This window comes from Cryptomeria japonica, chromosome 5, assembly GCF_030272615.1.
Source record: "Cryptomeria japonica chromosome 5, Sugi_1.0, whole genome shotgun sequence".
Classification (NCBI taxonomy): domain Eukaryota; kingdom Viridiplantae; phylum Streptophyta; class Pinopsida; order Cupressales; family Cupressaceae; genus Cryptomeria; species Cryptomeria japonica.
The window spans coordinates 592,542,924-592,560,207 of NC_081409.1; the positions used below are offsets into that span (position 1 = coordinate 592,542,924).

The 17,284-nt window shown below is 38.3% G+C and overlaps 1 protein-coding gene across 2 annotated transcripts in view; it reads left to right on the forward strand.

Moving 5' to 3' along the window:
• Positions 1 to 228: 228 nt before the first annotated feature.
• LOC131029541 (phenylalanine--tRNA ligase, chloroplastic/mitochondrial) overlaps positions 229 to 17,284 on the forward strand; it is an 82,080-nt gene continuing 65,024 nt past the window's right edge. For both annotated transcript variants that reach the window (XM_057960049.2, XM_057960048.2), the window contains exons 1-2: positions 229 to 608; positions 822 to 1,015. In XM_057960049.2, the coding sequence (XP_057816032.1) occupies positions 308 to 608; positions 822 to 1,015 (495 nt within the window). In that variant the 5' untranslated portion in view covers positions 229 to 307. The remainder of the gene's footprint in view (positions 609 to 821; positions 1,016 to 17,284) is intronic.

The window sequence follows — 17,284 nt, forward strand, 5'->3', positions numbered from 1 at the left end:
CCAAAAAAACTACTAATATAATATATATTATTTATTTAAAAAATCCAACAACATAACTATTTTTAGAATATATTAAATTATTAAAACATCTAATCTATTAAATTATATATTAAAGTCATATAACTAAAACGTTTAGAAAAGAAAGAAAAAGGAAAATAAACAAATTAAAAATTGGGAGCCGTAATAGACCATTTATCATATTTATCAAATAAAAGAACTACCAGGGAGTAGTGTAGTGAAGTGAGGGACTTTCCATCTCTACATATATGATGGACCATACATCATAAACCCTGGCGCACGAATAGATATGGCAAGCGTGGGCAGGCAGGCTCCTTCCATTATTCACCTCACGCAATGCAAATCCAGAGCCGGGTTTCTCTTCGCTCCATCCATATCCTCAGTGCACTTAGCTTTCCATTCACGAAAGCCTCCCAAACTCTCACTCTCCGCTTCATCAACAGCAATCCACACAAGAAGCATTTTGGGAAGCTTTGGGTTTTACAGACGTTTTTCTGCCATACCTATTCTTTCCAAAAAGTCTTACAAAAGGAACACAGCAATCTTATCAGCTTTAGTGGAAGTAGGTGGTGTCAAAATCACTAAGGACGGTGAGTTGGTTTCTATTTCTATTTATGTTTCTTATGTGGACATGGTATTATTTATTTCTGAAACTAAACCCTTCATTACTGTTTGAGAATGGATTAATATAGTCACAGGAGACCTAAATTCTAATCAAATATTGCTTACAGAATGCATTTTAATAGGACGAAGAATGTAGCTTTATTGAAATAAGAAGTATTACATAGGATTTTTGTTGACAGATGTGGTAAGGGAGAATGATCCTACAAATAATGTGCCGGATTCAATATTTGCAAAAATTGGGCTGCAGCTTCACAGAAGGGACAATCACCCACTTGGAATACTGAAGAACGAGATCTACAATTTCTTTGATAACAATTTCACAGAGTCCTTCAATAAGTTTGATAACCTCTGCCCAATTGTATCGGTGAAAGCGGTAAGTAAGCATTTCTATTCTCAAATATCTTGGTTTCAAAAACTTGCTCCCGTTCTGAGGATTGTACATGATGCGTGTTCTCACCCAGTTTTTATTCTTTGGTTTTGTTTGATTTTTCATTTTTTTTGGTAAATTGGTTAACTTGCCAACCGTTACAGTCACATAGGAATGCACTATCAAGGTTATAATAGGTCCAATTAGATAGGGGAAAGCCCTATTCCTTATTATGAAGTTGAGACTTGAGACTATTGGGCTTTTGCTATTTGCAAAGTAGGGATGATTCGTCATGTGATTAGGTACAATCCCCAGGTCAGTTGGGTCACCTTCCTTTGGTCGTCTACTGGAAAAGTTTATTCTATAGCCGAGGTTGAACTCAGGCATCTTGCAAAGCGTTTTCTTAGCAGCTGAGCCCGGAGCCTTACCAGCTCAAATTTATCAATTATAGGTTACCATACGAGTTAGCAATCTCTTTAGTGGTTATGAGCTAAGTCACCAGGTTCGAATTCGAATTCGAAGTTCGACAACTTTGAAATTCGAATGAAGTTCGATGAGGGAAAAATTTGAAATGTATAAAATTCGAATTAAGTTCGCCATATGTATAAATATGCCAGATATATTCTATAAAACAACCAATCTTTCATATGGGGGATGGTTCCATATGAATTGCTAATAAGGTTTATTGTAAGTAATATCTTTATCTCATCTTATGAGAATAACAGAATCACCAAATACTGGAATACCTCACTGATTGGGTAATCAATTATCATCTTCAGCATTTTTTTCTCATCCTAATTGAGGGTTCTAACAGACATAAATATCCTGAAGAAAGAACGGGTTAATGGGTTTTAATCAAAGAAAAGAAGATGTGTTTAAAAAATATTAACAGAAGACGAAGGCCAAAAATTTATTTTAAATTTTTTTTTTTTTTTTTAAAAGTTTGGCGAATTTCAACAAATTTTTTTTTTTTTTGATGTTCGACGAATTTCGAACTTCAAGGATGAAATTCGGCCGAATCTGGTGACTTAGGTTATGAGAATACTTGCCAGTAGCAATTATGTGTACATTTTAAAATCATACAACGAGCATAAACAACAAACAGATTATTGTTCTGGTTTTCTTGTCAGTTCTCCTAGCCCTACCTTATCCGAACATTAATTTCAAATATGCATGAATTTACAGGAAGTACTTTTTATTTGTTGCATTTTTCTAATCATTTTGAATTTTAGTAGGAATTTTCTTATACTCTATGTTACACCAAGTTTCCTGGATGGGGACGGCAGGGGACAGGGGGACGAGTTTCAAGGACATTTTTTTCGGGCCATTTTTGGGGATGGTAGGGGATGGCAAAGGGAATTGCTATATAAAAATAAGGAAAATTTAAAATATATAGGGAAATTTTAAATATTCATATGATAACATTGATAAAGCATTCATTGTATACATTATAGACCCTTAATACATAACATTTGTGTTGAATTGAGAGTTCACATGTGATCAGAAATAAGTCAGAGAATTAAATATTTTAATCTTTAATTAATTTTGTTCTCATATAAATGTAATAACCTTTCAATATTGGATTGTCTTTTCGACTTCCGATGTAAACATAAATGTAGTCTGTTCAGCTTCTTTGAAAGCTTATAAATAAGCCCAATTTGAATCCAATTGCAAGGAGTTGGAGAGTTAGGGAAGTTACAGAGTTATAGGCATATGCTCCTTCACAAGATTGTCTAAATTGTACAGGCTCAGGCATACAACTCTCTTTTACAGAGTTTGCCCAAATTGGATACATTCCAGGCATACAACTCTCTTTTACAGAGTTTGCTCAAATGGGATAAATTCAAGGGCACACAACTCTCTTTCATAGAGTTTGCCAAAAATTCTATGGTTCTTACATATTTTCAATGAAATGAAATTTTATATGATTTGTTATGTGTTTACAATACCACAAATTTTGCTTTGGGTATTGTCCTCTGAATTGACAAAATAATTCAGATCAGTGGTATCAGAGCCATTTTCGATCGCTGCAGGTGCATCTACAGCCAATGAGCTGCTGCCCATACTACGCCAAACTCTTCCTTGTCTTCGTCTTCAACAGAAGGAAACGAGGAAGCTACTGCAGCATCTACCAAGGAACCAATAGCTGCTACGCCTCAAGCTGACTAGGCTCCTGCTGCTATAGCAGATCAGGAAGAAGCGATTATTCTCTCGAGAGTCTCACTAGCACTTTCAAGTTACATGGCAGAATTTTATTTGGAAGATGATCGAGCAATGGGGCCCATTGCCTTTCAAGAAGGGAGTAATGATCAAAAATAAGTCAGAGAATTAAATATTTTAATCTTTAATTAATTTTTGTTCTCATATAAATGTAATAACCTTTCAATATTGGATTGTCTTTTCGACTTCCGATGTAAACATAAATGTAGTGTTTGTTCAGCTTCTTTGAAAGCTTATAAATAAGCCCAATTTGAATCCAATTGCAAGGAGTTGGAGAGTTATGGAGTTACAGAGTTATAGGCATACGTTCCTTCACAAGATTGCTTAAATTGTACAGGCTCAGGCATACAACTCTCTTTTACAGAGTTTGCCCAAATTGGATACATTCCAGGCATACAACTCTCTTTTACAGAGTTTGCTCAAATGGGATAAATTCAAGGGCACACAACTCTCTTTCATAGAGTTTGCCAAAAATTCTATGGTTCTTACATATTTTCAATGAAATGAAATTTTATATGATTTGTTATGTGTTTACAATACCACAAATTCTGCTTTGGGTATTGTCCTATGAATTGACAAAATAATTCAGATCAACATGAGAGTCAAACAAATTAGCAAATGTCAAATCTTAATTGCTTTCATAATTCATTGTCAATATGCATGTGATATTAAAAAATAGTGTACAAGTTACAACAAAATGTCTGAAGGCTGTGAATTTCACTTTCAACTACAATATGAAAATACAAAAATAAAGAAAGTATATTGTTGCATTTAATCTGCATCTCCCAAAATTATATCAAAATTGGAGTCCTCCAAGTCACTACAATTGTGAGGGTTTGCCTCATCCAATGGAATCCCAACCAATCCCCCCATGCCTCCTCCTCATCAACCTAGGCGGCCTCTTTAGGATCAACTTCCCATTGTAAAGCTAGAGTTTCTTGATATTGAAGTTGGAGAGCAGTATGCATGACCACTAGCTTCTTTGCTCATCTAAATGTAAGCCTATTCCTTTTGATGGAGTGGATAAAGTCATATGTGGACCCGTAGTGTCATAAAATTGCGACCCCCGCAATTTTAACCACATTTGGGGTCCTCACTTTGGCGACGACATTTCCTTCCTTAACCGTGACCTGTTTTTGCATTTTCAAACCTTCTCTCTTCCTCCTTCATGTCTTGTGTCTGCTTTAGACCCTGTCCGGGCCCCAAAATAGGGTAGGACAAGGGCGTGGCGCCCTTGTCCCCCTAGGATAGGGACGTGGCACCTCTGCCCCCACCTCTTAGGGTGGCCCTATGTTCGGTCTGCCGATCTCCTATGCATTTCTTGTCTTCGGGGTTTGTTATTCCTCTCTGTCGGCCTTCGGTGGTTGAAAATTAATCCTTGAGGCATGTATAAAAGGGAATTCAATACTCTCATTCAAGGATGGATGAACAACGGAAAAGACAGATAGAGAGCATAAGGAGAAGATACAAGATTTCAAGGTCATCATCAAGCATTTAAGCATTTAAGTCTTCTTCATTCATCCATTGGAGCAACATTACAACATTCATTTGCAAGCATGTGTGTGTGTTAGGGTTTTGTCATGTTACATGCCATTTCATACAACATTTGTGGTTACATTCAAGAAGCAAAACAATCATCATCAACAAGTTGCAAATCTACAAGGTATACATCTCCATTGTTTACATTCAAGCATTTGCAATTACTTTCTTTCTAGGTTGATTCCTCAATCGGGTTTTGACTAAGGCAAACCCTTATCCGCAACCCCCCTTTCTTCTCTTTTCTGTGTGTAGGTTGCAGGTGCACAGTCGTAATTGCAGGTTTGGGCTTCATTTGTAGAGATGGAAGAACCCTTTTTGTTTCGCGGATTTTGTGGCAGACCATGTACATTCCCGCCACGGTCCTGACGACTTTTCTCCAAATTTGCAGGGCAAATCCGCGTCAGTTTAATTAGCTTACATCCGAAGTTACAATACGATCCCGAACTGGTAGCACCTCATTTCACTCATTTCCTCTCTCTTTTCCACATAGTCAACAAGTCAACTTTCTCATATACAAAAGAGGGTAAATCCCACTTCAACCACTTGCAATCCACTTAGAATTCACATCCTTGTTTCCCTCGGATTTGGATCTAGCGGATTCAACCCCTCTTTTGAATGTAAAGTCCTTTCCAAGTGAAAATCATCCTAGTGGCTTCCTTTCTCTCTCCTAGGTGGGGAGTCACTAGGATCCAATTTTCCACTTTACAGGACCAATTCCTCTTTGTAGTAGACGAATTGACAACCTGTGAGAGGAGGCGAATGGCAAACATCCTCAACTGTGGTGTATCTTTCCCATGCCATCTTCACCATCCAATAGGGTTAGTATTAGCTAATGTAGCTTTATCTATCTTTGCCTTTGGTTTATTGAATGTTGGACCATGAAGATTTGTGAAGGCAAGCCATTGTGAGTGAAGTATTGTAGACTCCTTAGTTGAATACATTTTTCAAAAGGCCTTCATTAACCCTTCTTTCACCTCTTCATTATCACAAGGAGGTGGTCTTCCAACTTTTGGTGTATATTATTTGGGATTTAGAGCAAAGGCTGCCATATGAAGCGGGGTTTTTATGGTGCTCCACCTCCACATCACAATGGGCTTAATATGTTGCTCATGTGATCCCAAACTAGGATTTCTTACCAAAATTGTTTGCTTTATCTTTTCAAGCATGTTGTCAAATCTTTCATATCTCTCCCCAAGACTAAGAGAGTCCATATCAACATATTTAATGATATCTACAACAAGTGAGATGTAAGAGCAAAGATATTTGCAAAATGCAAACAAAAATATAAAAAAAATTAATTGGCAAGTTAGAAACTTTGAAAGTTGATATTAAAGTTTTAAGCAATAAATTTAAAATAAGAAAATCACAATTTTAATAAGAAAATCAGCAATTAAATATTTGATAATAAAATACATTTTTTATTAATAAATGAACGTCTTACCTCACACTAGACCACTAATTGTTTTCAAGGATCCTTTGTTTGATGGCTTTTCCTTTAGTAGAGCTTGAATGAGGCCATCTACTCCACTCCAAATTCACCGTCATCAACTATAGAGGCTCATGCACCTCAAGCATCTTCTCTAACAAAATAAAATAATTGGCTTATCTTGTCTCCACATGTTTGAGGAATTCCTTCTTTGAGAACATCCTAAAGAGAGTAAGGTGTGGTGGTTGCAAATAAACATTTGAATATCTCTAGCTTTTGTGACCACTTGCATCACCTAATTTATTTTCCCTATGTCTTCCAATGCATGAACACAACTGGGGTCCAACAAATGTGCTTGTAAGCAGCCTCCATCATCATACTAGCCAATTTGCACATGTGTTGAATCAGTGACCCCTATACAACATTTGAGGCTCATGCACCTCAAGCATCCTCTCTAACAAAATGAAATAATTGGTTTATCTTGTCTCCACATGTTTGATGAATTCCTTGTTTGAAAACATCTAGAAGAGAGCAAGTGATCTGCGGTGGTTGCTAATGAACATTTGAATATTTCTAGCCTTTGCTACCTCTTGTATCACCTAATCTATTTTTCCTATGTCTTTCTATTCGTGAACACAACATGGGGTCCAAAAGATGTGCTTTTAAGCACCCTTCACCATCATACCAGCCAATTTGTGGACGTGTTGAATCAATGACCACTCATTTGAGGCCCAACCTCCTCTATGGCCTCTTTCATAATGGTAAACTATAATTTTGTATCCTTACGGGGTTCTAAGAAAATAAGAGCCAATTAGGCTTGTGACTATGATATTGATGACTGGCCAATGTTTAACATCGGTCCACTTATCAATCATAATAGAACAATTCGTCTTGATCCATGTATGCCTAATATTCTCCATTAGCAAACTAATATTAGAATATTCTTTGCCTAGGAGGGTAATGCATAGCTTATGATTTTTAGGGGGGGACAAATGAGGGACCATTAGAGGCTACATCTTTGATCAATTTTTTGAAGTAAGAGGAATGAGCCACATGAAATGGGATGACATGGGCACTTTTTTTTTGACAATGTAAGACTTTGTCACATCTTGTGCCTACACATTGAACATACTTGCAATTGTCCTTGGCCTCTCACTACCACTAATCCTTCTCTTTCTTCTTGTGGCAATATCATTACTACCAATAGTAATCATGGATGGCATAGGCATCTATTATTGTCTAGAAGAATGTATTGACATTGTCATACCTTTAGACCTCATTTCTGCCTCCATATGCAATCTATGAGCTTCTACCTTTACATCCTCCTTTATGTCTGAAAAGACCTCAACTCCATGGCCTATAACACCCAAGAAATGAGATCATACCCTTGTGTAGCTCCCTCTAAAATCTTTCTTGTAAATGTGACACAACCACACCCTACTTCCTAGGTGCTCAAGTATTCCTAACACTTCATCTATACGTTTAAGGTGCTCTTCCCAGGTTCTATTGTAGATCAAGATGTCATCAAAGAAAACCAACAGGAACCTTCTTAATTGACCTATAAAAGTGTGGTTCATGCAATATTGGAAGGTGGTAGGAGCATTTGTTAAGCTGAATGGTAGGACAAGAAATTCAAAATGCTTGTAGTGGCATCTAAAAGCTGTCTTTGGTATGTCTTCTTCCGTTAACCTAATTTGATGATATCTTGACCTTAAGTCTATTTTGGAAAAGTAGACTGCTCCGTGAAGTTCATCGATGAGTTCATCAATTTGGGGAATGGGGTACTTGTTCTTTATTGTCTTTTTTTTTGAGTGCCCTATAATCGATGCACATCCTCGTTGTGCCATCTTTTTCTTGGAGAGTACAATGGATGAGGCAAATGGGCTGCAACTTGGTTGAATGTGCCCCATCTCTAATAACTTTTTTATGTTTTTTTCGATTTCCACCTTATATTTGTGTGGATGGTGATAGGGTGTGGTGACTTTTGGTTTTGTTTCTTCTTCTAACTCAATGGAATGTTCAAAGCCCCTCTTGGGAGGTAAGCTTGGAGGGATGCTCCTCCCTCCTCATCTTCTTCATTGTATTTTACCTTTTTACTAGGGGCCTCCTTATCTTCATTAGGCATGGTTTCAATGTGATGTGTTGATTTTATTGTAGTTGTGGTCGGAATCCACAGGCCCTCATAACACAAAGGTTGTCATTATATTGTGATTGATAATATAATAACTATATTATTATTGTGAGAATATATTATAGAATTATTATATTATTATTATTATTATGAGATGATATAATTATATTATAATTATGAGAATATAATTATACTTATAATTATTGATAATGTAATTATATATTGATATTATATTTAACATTATATTATATTAATTAATAAGAGTGGTGTCCCTTGGTGAAAGGGGCACCTCTTTCATATATATTTTATGACATATGTGATCTCATTTAAGCGTAATAATCAATTGAATAAAAGGAATAATATACAATTGCAATATGAAAGAACTACAACATGGTATTAGAGCAGATATGATTTCGGAGAGCAGGGGCAGATTGAAGTCTGTGAAGGATTTTATTATCTTGCCGAATCTATTTCAGATGGAATTATCATTGAGGACAAACCCACTGCGGCAACTTGCAAAGCACCTTGGACACTTTATAATCTCATGAAGCTTTTATATTAGGTGCAAGGAAATCACGGGTTTTTGTTCCTTTGTTGAATTTAGTATTAATATTATTCCAAGTCGTGAGGAAGGATTTGTGTGAGAAGTCTTCTTAATGATCAATCAATTAATCTCAGTGACTTCCAACATTGAGGATTAATTCCTTAATATCAATTCCTCTTGTTATCTATCGACCATTCTGATCGAACAAGAAGAGCTTGTCATAGGTGCTAATCAAAGGAGCAAATCAGATAGAATTACTGGCAACCATTATTGTAAGAACAGATTGGTATGAGAAATTATTGAAAACAATGTCTCGCGTTGCTCCTACAAACAATTCTCTTGCCCACGAGAGTTTGAATGCATCTGCTCCTATGGTTGGATCACACCCTCCTCCTCCTCCTCCTCCTCCTCCTATGGGTGCCACGATTGGTACCACCGTTGGTGCTGGGGGGTTTGCCTGCGTGGTTGGGGTCCACCTTATTCTAATCTCTGCTCCCTCTGATTTTGCTGTCCCACCTATGGCCTTGCCCTTGGCGGTGGGTAGTTCGAGTCCCCCTCCTCCTGTGGGTGCCTCTGTGCTTGTCGTTGGTGCTTCTGCCTCGACGATGGACCGCTTGTGAGCAATCATTATTCACTATCGGACATGGAGGTTCCCTTGGCAACGACTCACTGAAGATGTGCGGGTGTTGATAAGAACAATTTATACACTCTTTGCTACATTTCAAACTTACACTGTGATGAGAACTACTTATATTGGCTGGGTCTATGTCTGAGACGGGTGATTATGACTAAAGAGGCTATTATAACTATTTGCTCACATGTATTCTGCAAGAAGTGCATTGAGAAAACATTGAAGCATGACAAGCCACAGTGTCCAATGTGTCGCAAGGAACTTACAAAGTCTGATCTTTTCAGTTCACCAAAGGTTGTAGAGGATGATGTAAAACCAATTAAGTCAGCAAATAGCTCAAAAGTCAAAGCACTAATATCCTTTTTGAAAGAGTCCTACAATGATGATCCAACAACAAAAAAAAATAAAAATCTGTTATTTTCTTACAGTTCCGGAAAATGTTGGATGTCTTGCAGGAGCCTTTGGATGGGTCTATGTCTTCAAAGAAGTGAGCAGCAACTATTACAGCATTTACATCAACAAAGCCGACGAGCCCAACCATTCTCTTAGCAAGTCTAAAAGCTGCAGGAGTAGGTATAAATTTAACTGCTGCTCCTGATGTGTACATGTTTGACCCATGGTGGAATCCTACTGCTGAAGATCAAGCAATGGATCGAGTACATAAAATTGGGCAGACAAGATCTGTTAGAGTGTGTAGACTAGTTGTGAAGGAAAATGTTGAGGAAAGCATATTAGAAATGCAAGAGAGGAAACAGAAGTTAGCAAGTTCTGCATTCAGTAAGTCTAAATAGGAGCAACGCTAAATGCGTGTGGAAGATGTACAACACTTAATGCGGTTTAAATAAGTGGAAATCATCTACATGTTATTTTGTTTGTTTTGAGATTAAGAATACCTCTTCTGCTGAATGGGGTAGTAGTTTAGGTGTTCTTGGAGAAAAGTTGTTTCATGTGATATCCCTGGATAGATGGATACTTGGTGAGCTTGGGATTCACCAAGAATGATGCAAACCTTCGAGACAAGCTTAGAGACATGAAAAATGAAGCCTTAACTGAGAGGGAGGCTCAACATCAATGATCTTTTGTGATTTGATAATGTAGTTCTCTTTGAGAGAGAATTGAGGTGTAAACCTTTATCTCCACCTGCTGATATGGTTCATGGTGGATGTCATGTGTGTGACGCCATGACAACACCACGTGAGAGAGTCCGTGGTAATTTTTTTGTACTCGTGTGTTTACCCTCTAGATGAGCCATGGTGAATATCATTGTGAGGTGACGATCTCATAATGATGAACACTTGTGCATCTTACCATCATTGTGAGGTGACGATCTCACAATAATGGTTGATATCTCGTGACGTGATATCCATGGATAAGCCATAATGGTGGATATCACGTGAGGTGATATCTATGGATAAGCCATAATGGTGGATATTATGTGAGGAGATATCTATGTATAAACCATAATGGTGGATGTCATGGCAAGTGATATCTATTGATATGCCATAATGGTTGATATCACTTGAGGTGATATCTATGGATAAACCATAACGGTGGATGTCACGGGAAGTGATATCTATGGATATGCCATATGATTGATATCATGATGAGGTGATATCTATTCATTTGTACTTTACTCATGGGTGTAGCCATGATGAATCCACCCTTTGGGCGTATCCATGGTGGATGTCACTATGTGACTCATATGTAGAATTCCTCCCTAGCTAAGAGGGAGTGTTGAAGATAGTGTTGGGAGGACGAACTGGAAGATGTCAAGTAGGATTCCTTCCTAGCTAAGAGGGATTGTTGATTTTATTGTTGTGGTCAGAATCCACAAGCCTTCATAACACAAAGGTTGTGATTATATTGTGATTGATTATATAATAATTATATTGATAATATGATTATTATATTATTATTGTGGGATAATATATTATATAATTATTATATTAGTATTATTATTATGAGATGATATAATTATATTATAATTATGAGAATATAATTATACTTATAATTATTGATAATGTAATAATATATTGATATTATATTTAACATTATATTATATTTAACATTATATTATATTAATATAATTATATTAATTAATAAGAGTGGTGTCTCTTTGTGAAAGGGGCACCTCTTGCATATATATTTTATGAGATATGTGATCTCATTTAAGCGCAATAATCAATTGAATAAAAGGAATAATATATGATTGCAATATGAAAGAACTACAACATGATGGGCTTGGCCCCTTTTTACACAACTATGACCAGGTTTCCAGCTTTGTCCACATTTGAAGCACATCTTATTCCTCCTTGGATTCTTTCTTTTACATTCATGTCTCGGACCCCATTCATTGTTACGTTTGTAGCATAATTTTTGCTTCTCACTCCCACCTTGGTCACATTTGTGACCTCGCTCCCATTTCTTCTTGCAATCAAAACATAGACCCTTCTTCCTTAGTTCCTCTCATTCATCATGAGAAATTAAGGTCCTCTTACGACCATCCTTTTCGTGGAAGTGCTTATCTTTTGATGTTGTCTTTTTAGAGTGATCTTCTCCCTTGGTTTGAGTAGCCTCCAACTGAGTAGCCTTAAGGATCGCTTCTTGGAGAGTAGAGGGGTCCAAAGCACTTACTAGTCCTCGGGTTGTATTTGTTAGTCCCTTTATGAATAGGTAGATGAGTCTTTCTTCAGATATCCCGGACCATGACAGCTAATCTTTGAAATTTTGAGATGTATTCCTCAAGGGTCCCCCTTTCTCTGATCCTAGTGAGGTCCTTAAAATGTTTTTGGGGATGTATCTGGTCAAATCTTTCAATAAGTTTTTGTTTGAAGGCATCATAGGTTTTTATATTCTTGTGGTCTCGGGTAACTAGGCCATGATGCTACCAACCGTGTGCCATTCCTGTTAAGTGTAAAATGGCAAATGTGATGGCATCCCTTTCTGTCATGGGACAAAGGGTTAGGTATGTTTCTAGTTTTTGCAGCTATGCATGGGCTGTAACCTTCCCCAACCCATCAAAATTTGGGATGGACAATTCCCTATTTATTTTGTATGCTTAGGTTAGGCTGGTTATCTCCCTTCCTATGGATGCTCCTCTTTCCAGCTTCACAATATGCTGTGAATGGAATGCTTCTTTTCACCTCAAGGTCCAATCCTGCATATTCCAAGGCAAGTTCCCTCATAGTTGGGTTGTTGATTTCTCTATTTTCCCTTGATGATCCTTCCTCATTTAGGAAGGGGGGTCTATTTGTGCTTCAGTTTGACCCTATTGTAGTTTCGTGATTGTTCTCGGATTGGCTGGGGGTATCTTCCCTTTCATGCCTTTGGTTTGGTTCAAGAGTATTGTTTATGTGTTGAAGGGCTTGAAGTAATGCTTGGGTTGTTTTTTCGTTTCTTTCCATGAAACCCCTTAATTCATACTCCATTTGTGAGTCCTTTATGTTGTTTTGGTGAGTAGCCTTCCTTTTTTCCCTTTCTAGAGCCTTGATTGCTCGTTGACTGAGTTGCATTAACTGTTTTCCCTCAGGTTGGTAGGAACATGCTCTAATACCACTTGTAATGTCCCCTTTTGTAAAATGCCCTAGTTTGCCTTGATTACAATTCTTAGCCGATAAGGGAGGGTTGTGTTGACTTGTATTTTGTACACTATCAAACACAGAATAAAATACCCAAGGGTACCTTATCCTCTCTTGAGTAAAGCCTCTGATTGCTGAAGATGTCGCGAAAAAGGATCAATCAGGATGACTCCAAGGTTCTTCGTTGTAGGATCTCTACGTGTGGATAAGCACCAGTGGTCGTTGTAAATGCTGTTTCTTCAAGGGGCCTTACGTTTTCGAATTGCAGGAACAAAATTTTCCTAAAACTAACAAGTTCTCAAAAAAAATAAAATCAAAAGATAGGGTTTGCAAGAGATGAATTCTAATCTAACCCTAAGAATGACTCAATGTAGGCTAGACTTGGTAAGATTCTACCAATTTCAGTATTGCCAAGGAATTACAACTCTACTGGAATTGATGCGATCTTCTAAGGGGATTTAGTGATTTTTCAAATCATCAAGAATTATAGACACTACCATAAAGGTACATATCAATAGTTCAATAATGATTGAAGGTTCAAGCAATCCAAATATCTCCAGTTGACCACACAAGGCCCTTACAATCAGTAAGAAGCTAGTGGTTTGGAACGTGAATCTCACCAAAGATCAAGCCCAACACTTAGTCCTTCAAACTTAAATACTACTTCGACTGAAAATGATTCAAGAAAGTAAACAATCATGAAAATAGCCACAAGAATTGCAATAAAACACCATAACTTCACTATTTTATTGATCTCAAAGCCAAAATAGACAACAATTGTTTGAAATCCTTTCTTCAATGCTCAATCTTGCTACAAAATAACTTTCTTCTCTCCAAAAGCTCTAATCTTCTAATTTCTAATTGCTTCTCTCTAATATCTAATTGACAAAATGAAAATGAGTGAGGGTATATATAGCATCCTCAATTACAATGAATGGCCCAGATCAAAAGAAGATCAACGGCTGAGATTCTGACACCTAAACCCTAATAGGGTTTGCTACAAAAAGTTCCCTTTTTAGTTGAACATTATTAAATGCATAGCCAAATATTTAATTGGCACAAAAATTGAGGGAACATAGACCAATGATAATTAAGATGCCACATCATTTATAACAACCTCTCTTCTAGAACCTTATTCCCTTTCCAACGCTCTTTCTTAGCATATGCAATGAATCTGGACACAATTCCTTCAATCTCAGCAATAGGAATCTCGGGAAGATTCCTCATTCGTTCCTCCAAGTGGATAACCTGATCAAAGGCCTTGAGAAGAGCCGTATCCCATCCAGGTTCGAGTTCTTTGATCTTCTCAATCAGGAGCATAGTAGTGAACATTAGATCCCGTTGCTCATCTGTGATGACATTCTCATCTTTGCAAAAGATGACTTTGACTCTTTCTTCCAACTCTTGAAGATCCACATCTGTCTCAACTTCGATCCTTCTGCCAAGAATGGTACACAACACTTCAAACACCTTATCCTAAATTGGATGGATGACGCCTTCAACTTGATTGCATTTGATGCTGATGTCCTCGAAAAAAACCTCTTTCATCTGGAGTAGAGTTGACCACTGAAGTAAATTATGAGCTCCTCCATCCATTATCTTTTCTTGTGCTAGGATCTTCCTTGATGTTTGCCTGATTACTTGCACAACAGGAATGATAACATCTCTAGTATGAACGAAAGCGGCTACCGTTATCATTAGGTTGTGGACGATCTCAAGGACCTGGATAGCTCGGTGGATTGTCTGCATCATTCTTGTTGCAAATTCAACGGCTACTGTGTGGGATTTGTCAATCCAAGAGTTCATAAGTTGAACCAAGCTCTTGACTCTCTTTGCCTCGCCAACTGATTCAAGGGGAAGTGCTTGCATAGGAGACACTGCTGGATCCTGACGTCCCAAGGGCTGATGGAGATGGCTAAAGTAGCCTCTCCAAGCACCAACCTCTCTCTCAAGCTTTCTATTTTTTTCCATTTCTTCCTTAAGCTTGTCTTTAAGTACTTCAAATGAATCGGTTGCCTCATCCAGTGCCTACTCAGCAGTGAGTGGACCAAGCTCAAATGTTTCTACATCGTACTCTTCTGCAAGGATTTCACCTTCATACTTGTCCACTGTTGGTGTAGCTATCTGCAACTTCCTGGACCCTGTCTCATCTCTGATCATCTTGGACATCTTGGTGGCCTTCTTCTTCTCAGTTACTTCTTGAGAATTTCCTACAAGGCTCTCTAAGTCAATTACATTATCTTCATCCTCAATCACAATCACCCTTGTCAGTCTCTCCTTCGACCAATCTGGAATGGCGGATCTCGTCTCTCTAACTTGTATTTCTTTAGGCAATGGTTCGTCTTCCCGGAGAGGAGATGTCACTTCATCATCATTCTTGTCTTCATGTAGCTCATTGGCTTGGGGAGATCGACTTGACAAATGCTGAGGGGCCTTCCCTTTTTCAGGTTTATCATTCTGTACCATTGACTCCATAGATTCATCAACCTCAGGCATCGTCATCTCTTGTCCTTCAACTTGACTTGTCCTTTTCTCATGTCGAGATGATGTACCTGATGAGCGATCTCGATTGGCCTCTTGCTTCTTCTTGGAGGGTTCCCTTTTCTCGGGTCTTTCTTTCCTCTTTGCGCCTCTAGGATGAGAATTGTCTTCACTTGCGCTCGCTCCTCCTCCTTCTAGTCTTTCCTCCAAAGCAAAAGTCATTGGTACGTTCTGTTCTCTTAACTTTTGATGTTGTACATCCACCCATCTGCGAGTACATGACAAAACTGGAGCCATCAAAGCTCTCAAGTCTGAAATCTCAGGCTCGTCCCAATCTATCTTCACTGCTTTGTCTTCTCTGTCATAGGATGATTGGAGATGTCTGCCACTGTCCTGAGCTTGATCGGCCACTCTGTAGACTTTGCATTTCCTAATGAAATCTAAAGGTAATCTGGAATGCATCTTTCTTTTCACTTCTAAATCACTTGAGAGATTCATCCAAAAGTCTTCTACCTGAAATTCGTGCTTGTACTTCCTACCATATGTCTCTTCTATATACCCATAAGGATCAAAATTCTCCCTTAAGGCAAAGAACGTGAATGAATATGAGGCCAACTCCCTCTCTGCATCATCCAAGGCTAGAGCATTAGGACATACCTCAACTGAACTCCCCAATATGATGGGCACGGGAATTCCATTTCTATGCCCGTGTCTGAATGCCTTCGCATAGTCTGCCAACTGCCTAGTCACCTCGAGTAGCACTATCCTGTCTGTCGGATACCTTGGCAACATGTAGGGAGGTGAAGGACACCCATGAACTCTGATATAAGTAAACTTTTGAAACTGGATGAACCAAGCACCATACCTCTTTACAAGTTCTTGTGCATCCGGAGATAGTCGATTGTGAATCCCGCCTTGCAATATCCTAGTGATGTTCATCGTGAAGGTATCATTGACTAACTTGTAGTCACTTCCTGGTGGATGATGCAAATGAACGTAAGAGTCACAAACTCTCACTTCTCCGGGTCCTCTTCCGATCACTCCTCTGTGAGGTAGTCCTGCATATTCGAAACTCCTGATCAAGGCATATATGACGTATGAGCTCATGTGAAATGACTTGGTAGGCTTTAGTCTTCTCAACTGTACGTCCAAGCAATGGCTAATAATTCTAGCCCAATGAATCGTTCCTTTTCCTTGAACTATCACTTGGATGAAGTAGAACATCCACTTCTCAAAATAGAAGGCTTGAGGAGCCCCTGTAACTCGATTGAACAAAGTTATCAAATCTCTGTATTCCTCCTGAAAGTCGATCCTATGTGGTGTATTGGGAATCTTGCTCAGGCGAGGATGACTTTTGAGTAACCAATTCTTATTGATGATGCTCAAGCAAGTGTCTGGATCATCTTCATACATCGACCTGGCTCCTTCTAGGCTTTTGTAAATCATATCTTTATGCTCAGGAAGATGGAAAGCTTCACTTATAGCCTCCTCCGAAAGGTATGCCAAAGTGTTCCCTTCCTTGGATACGATTGATCTTGACTGTGGGTCATAATGGCGAGCACACTCGATCATCAGCTCATGGCACTGGACTGCTGGAGGGAAACCGGCCGCCTTGATGATGCCGCTTTCAATTATTCTCTTTGCGATAGGTGATGGCTTTCCAATGTAAGGGACCTCTCGAAACTTCTTCATACTGAAGTTTCCCAAGTTGGTATCTCCAATGTT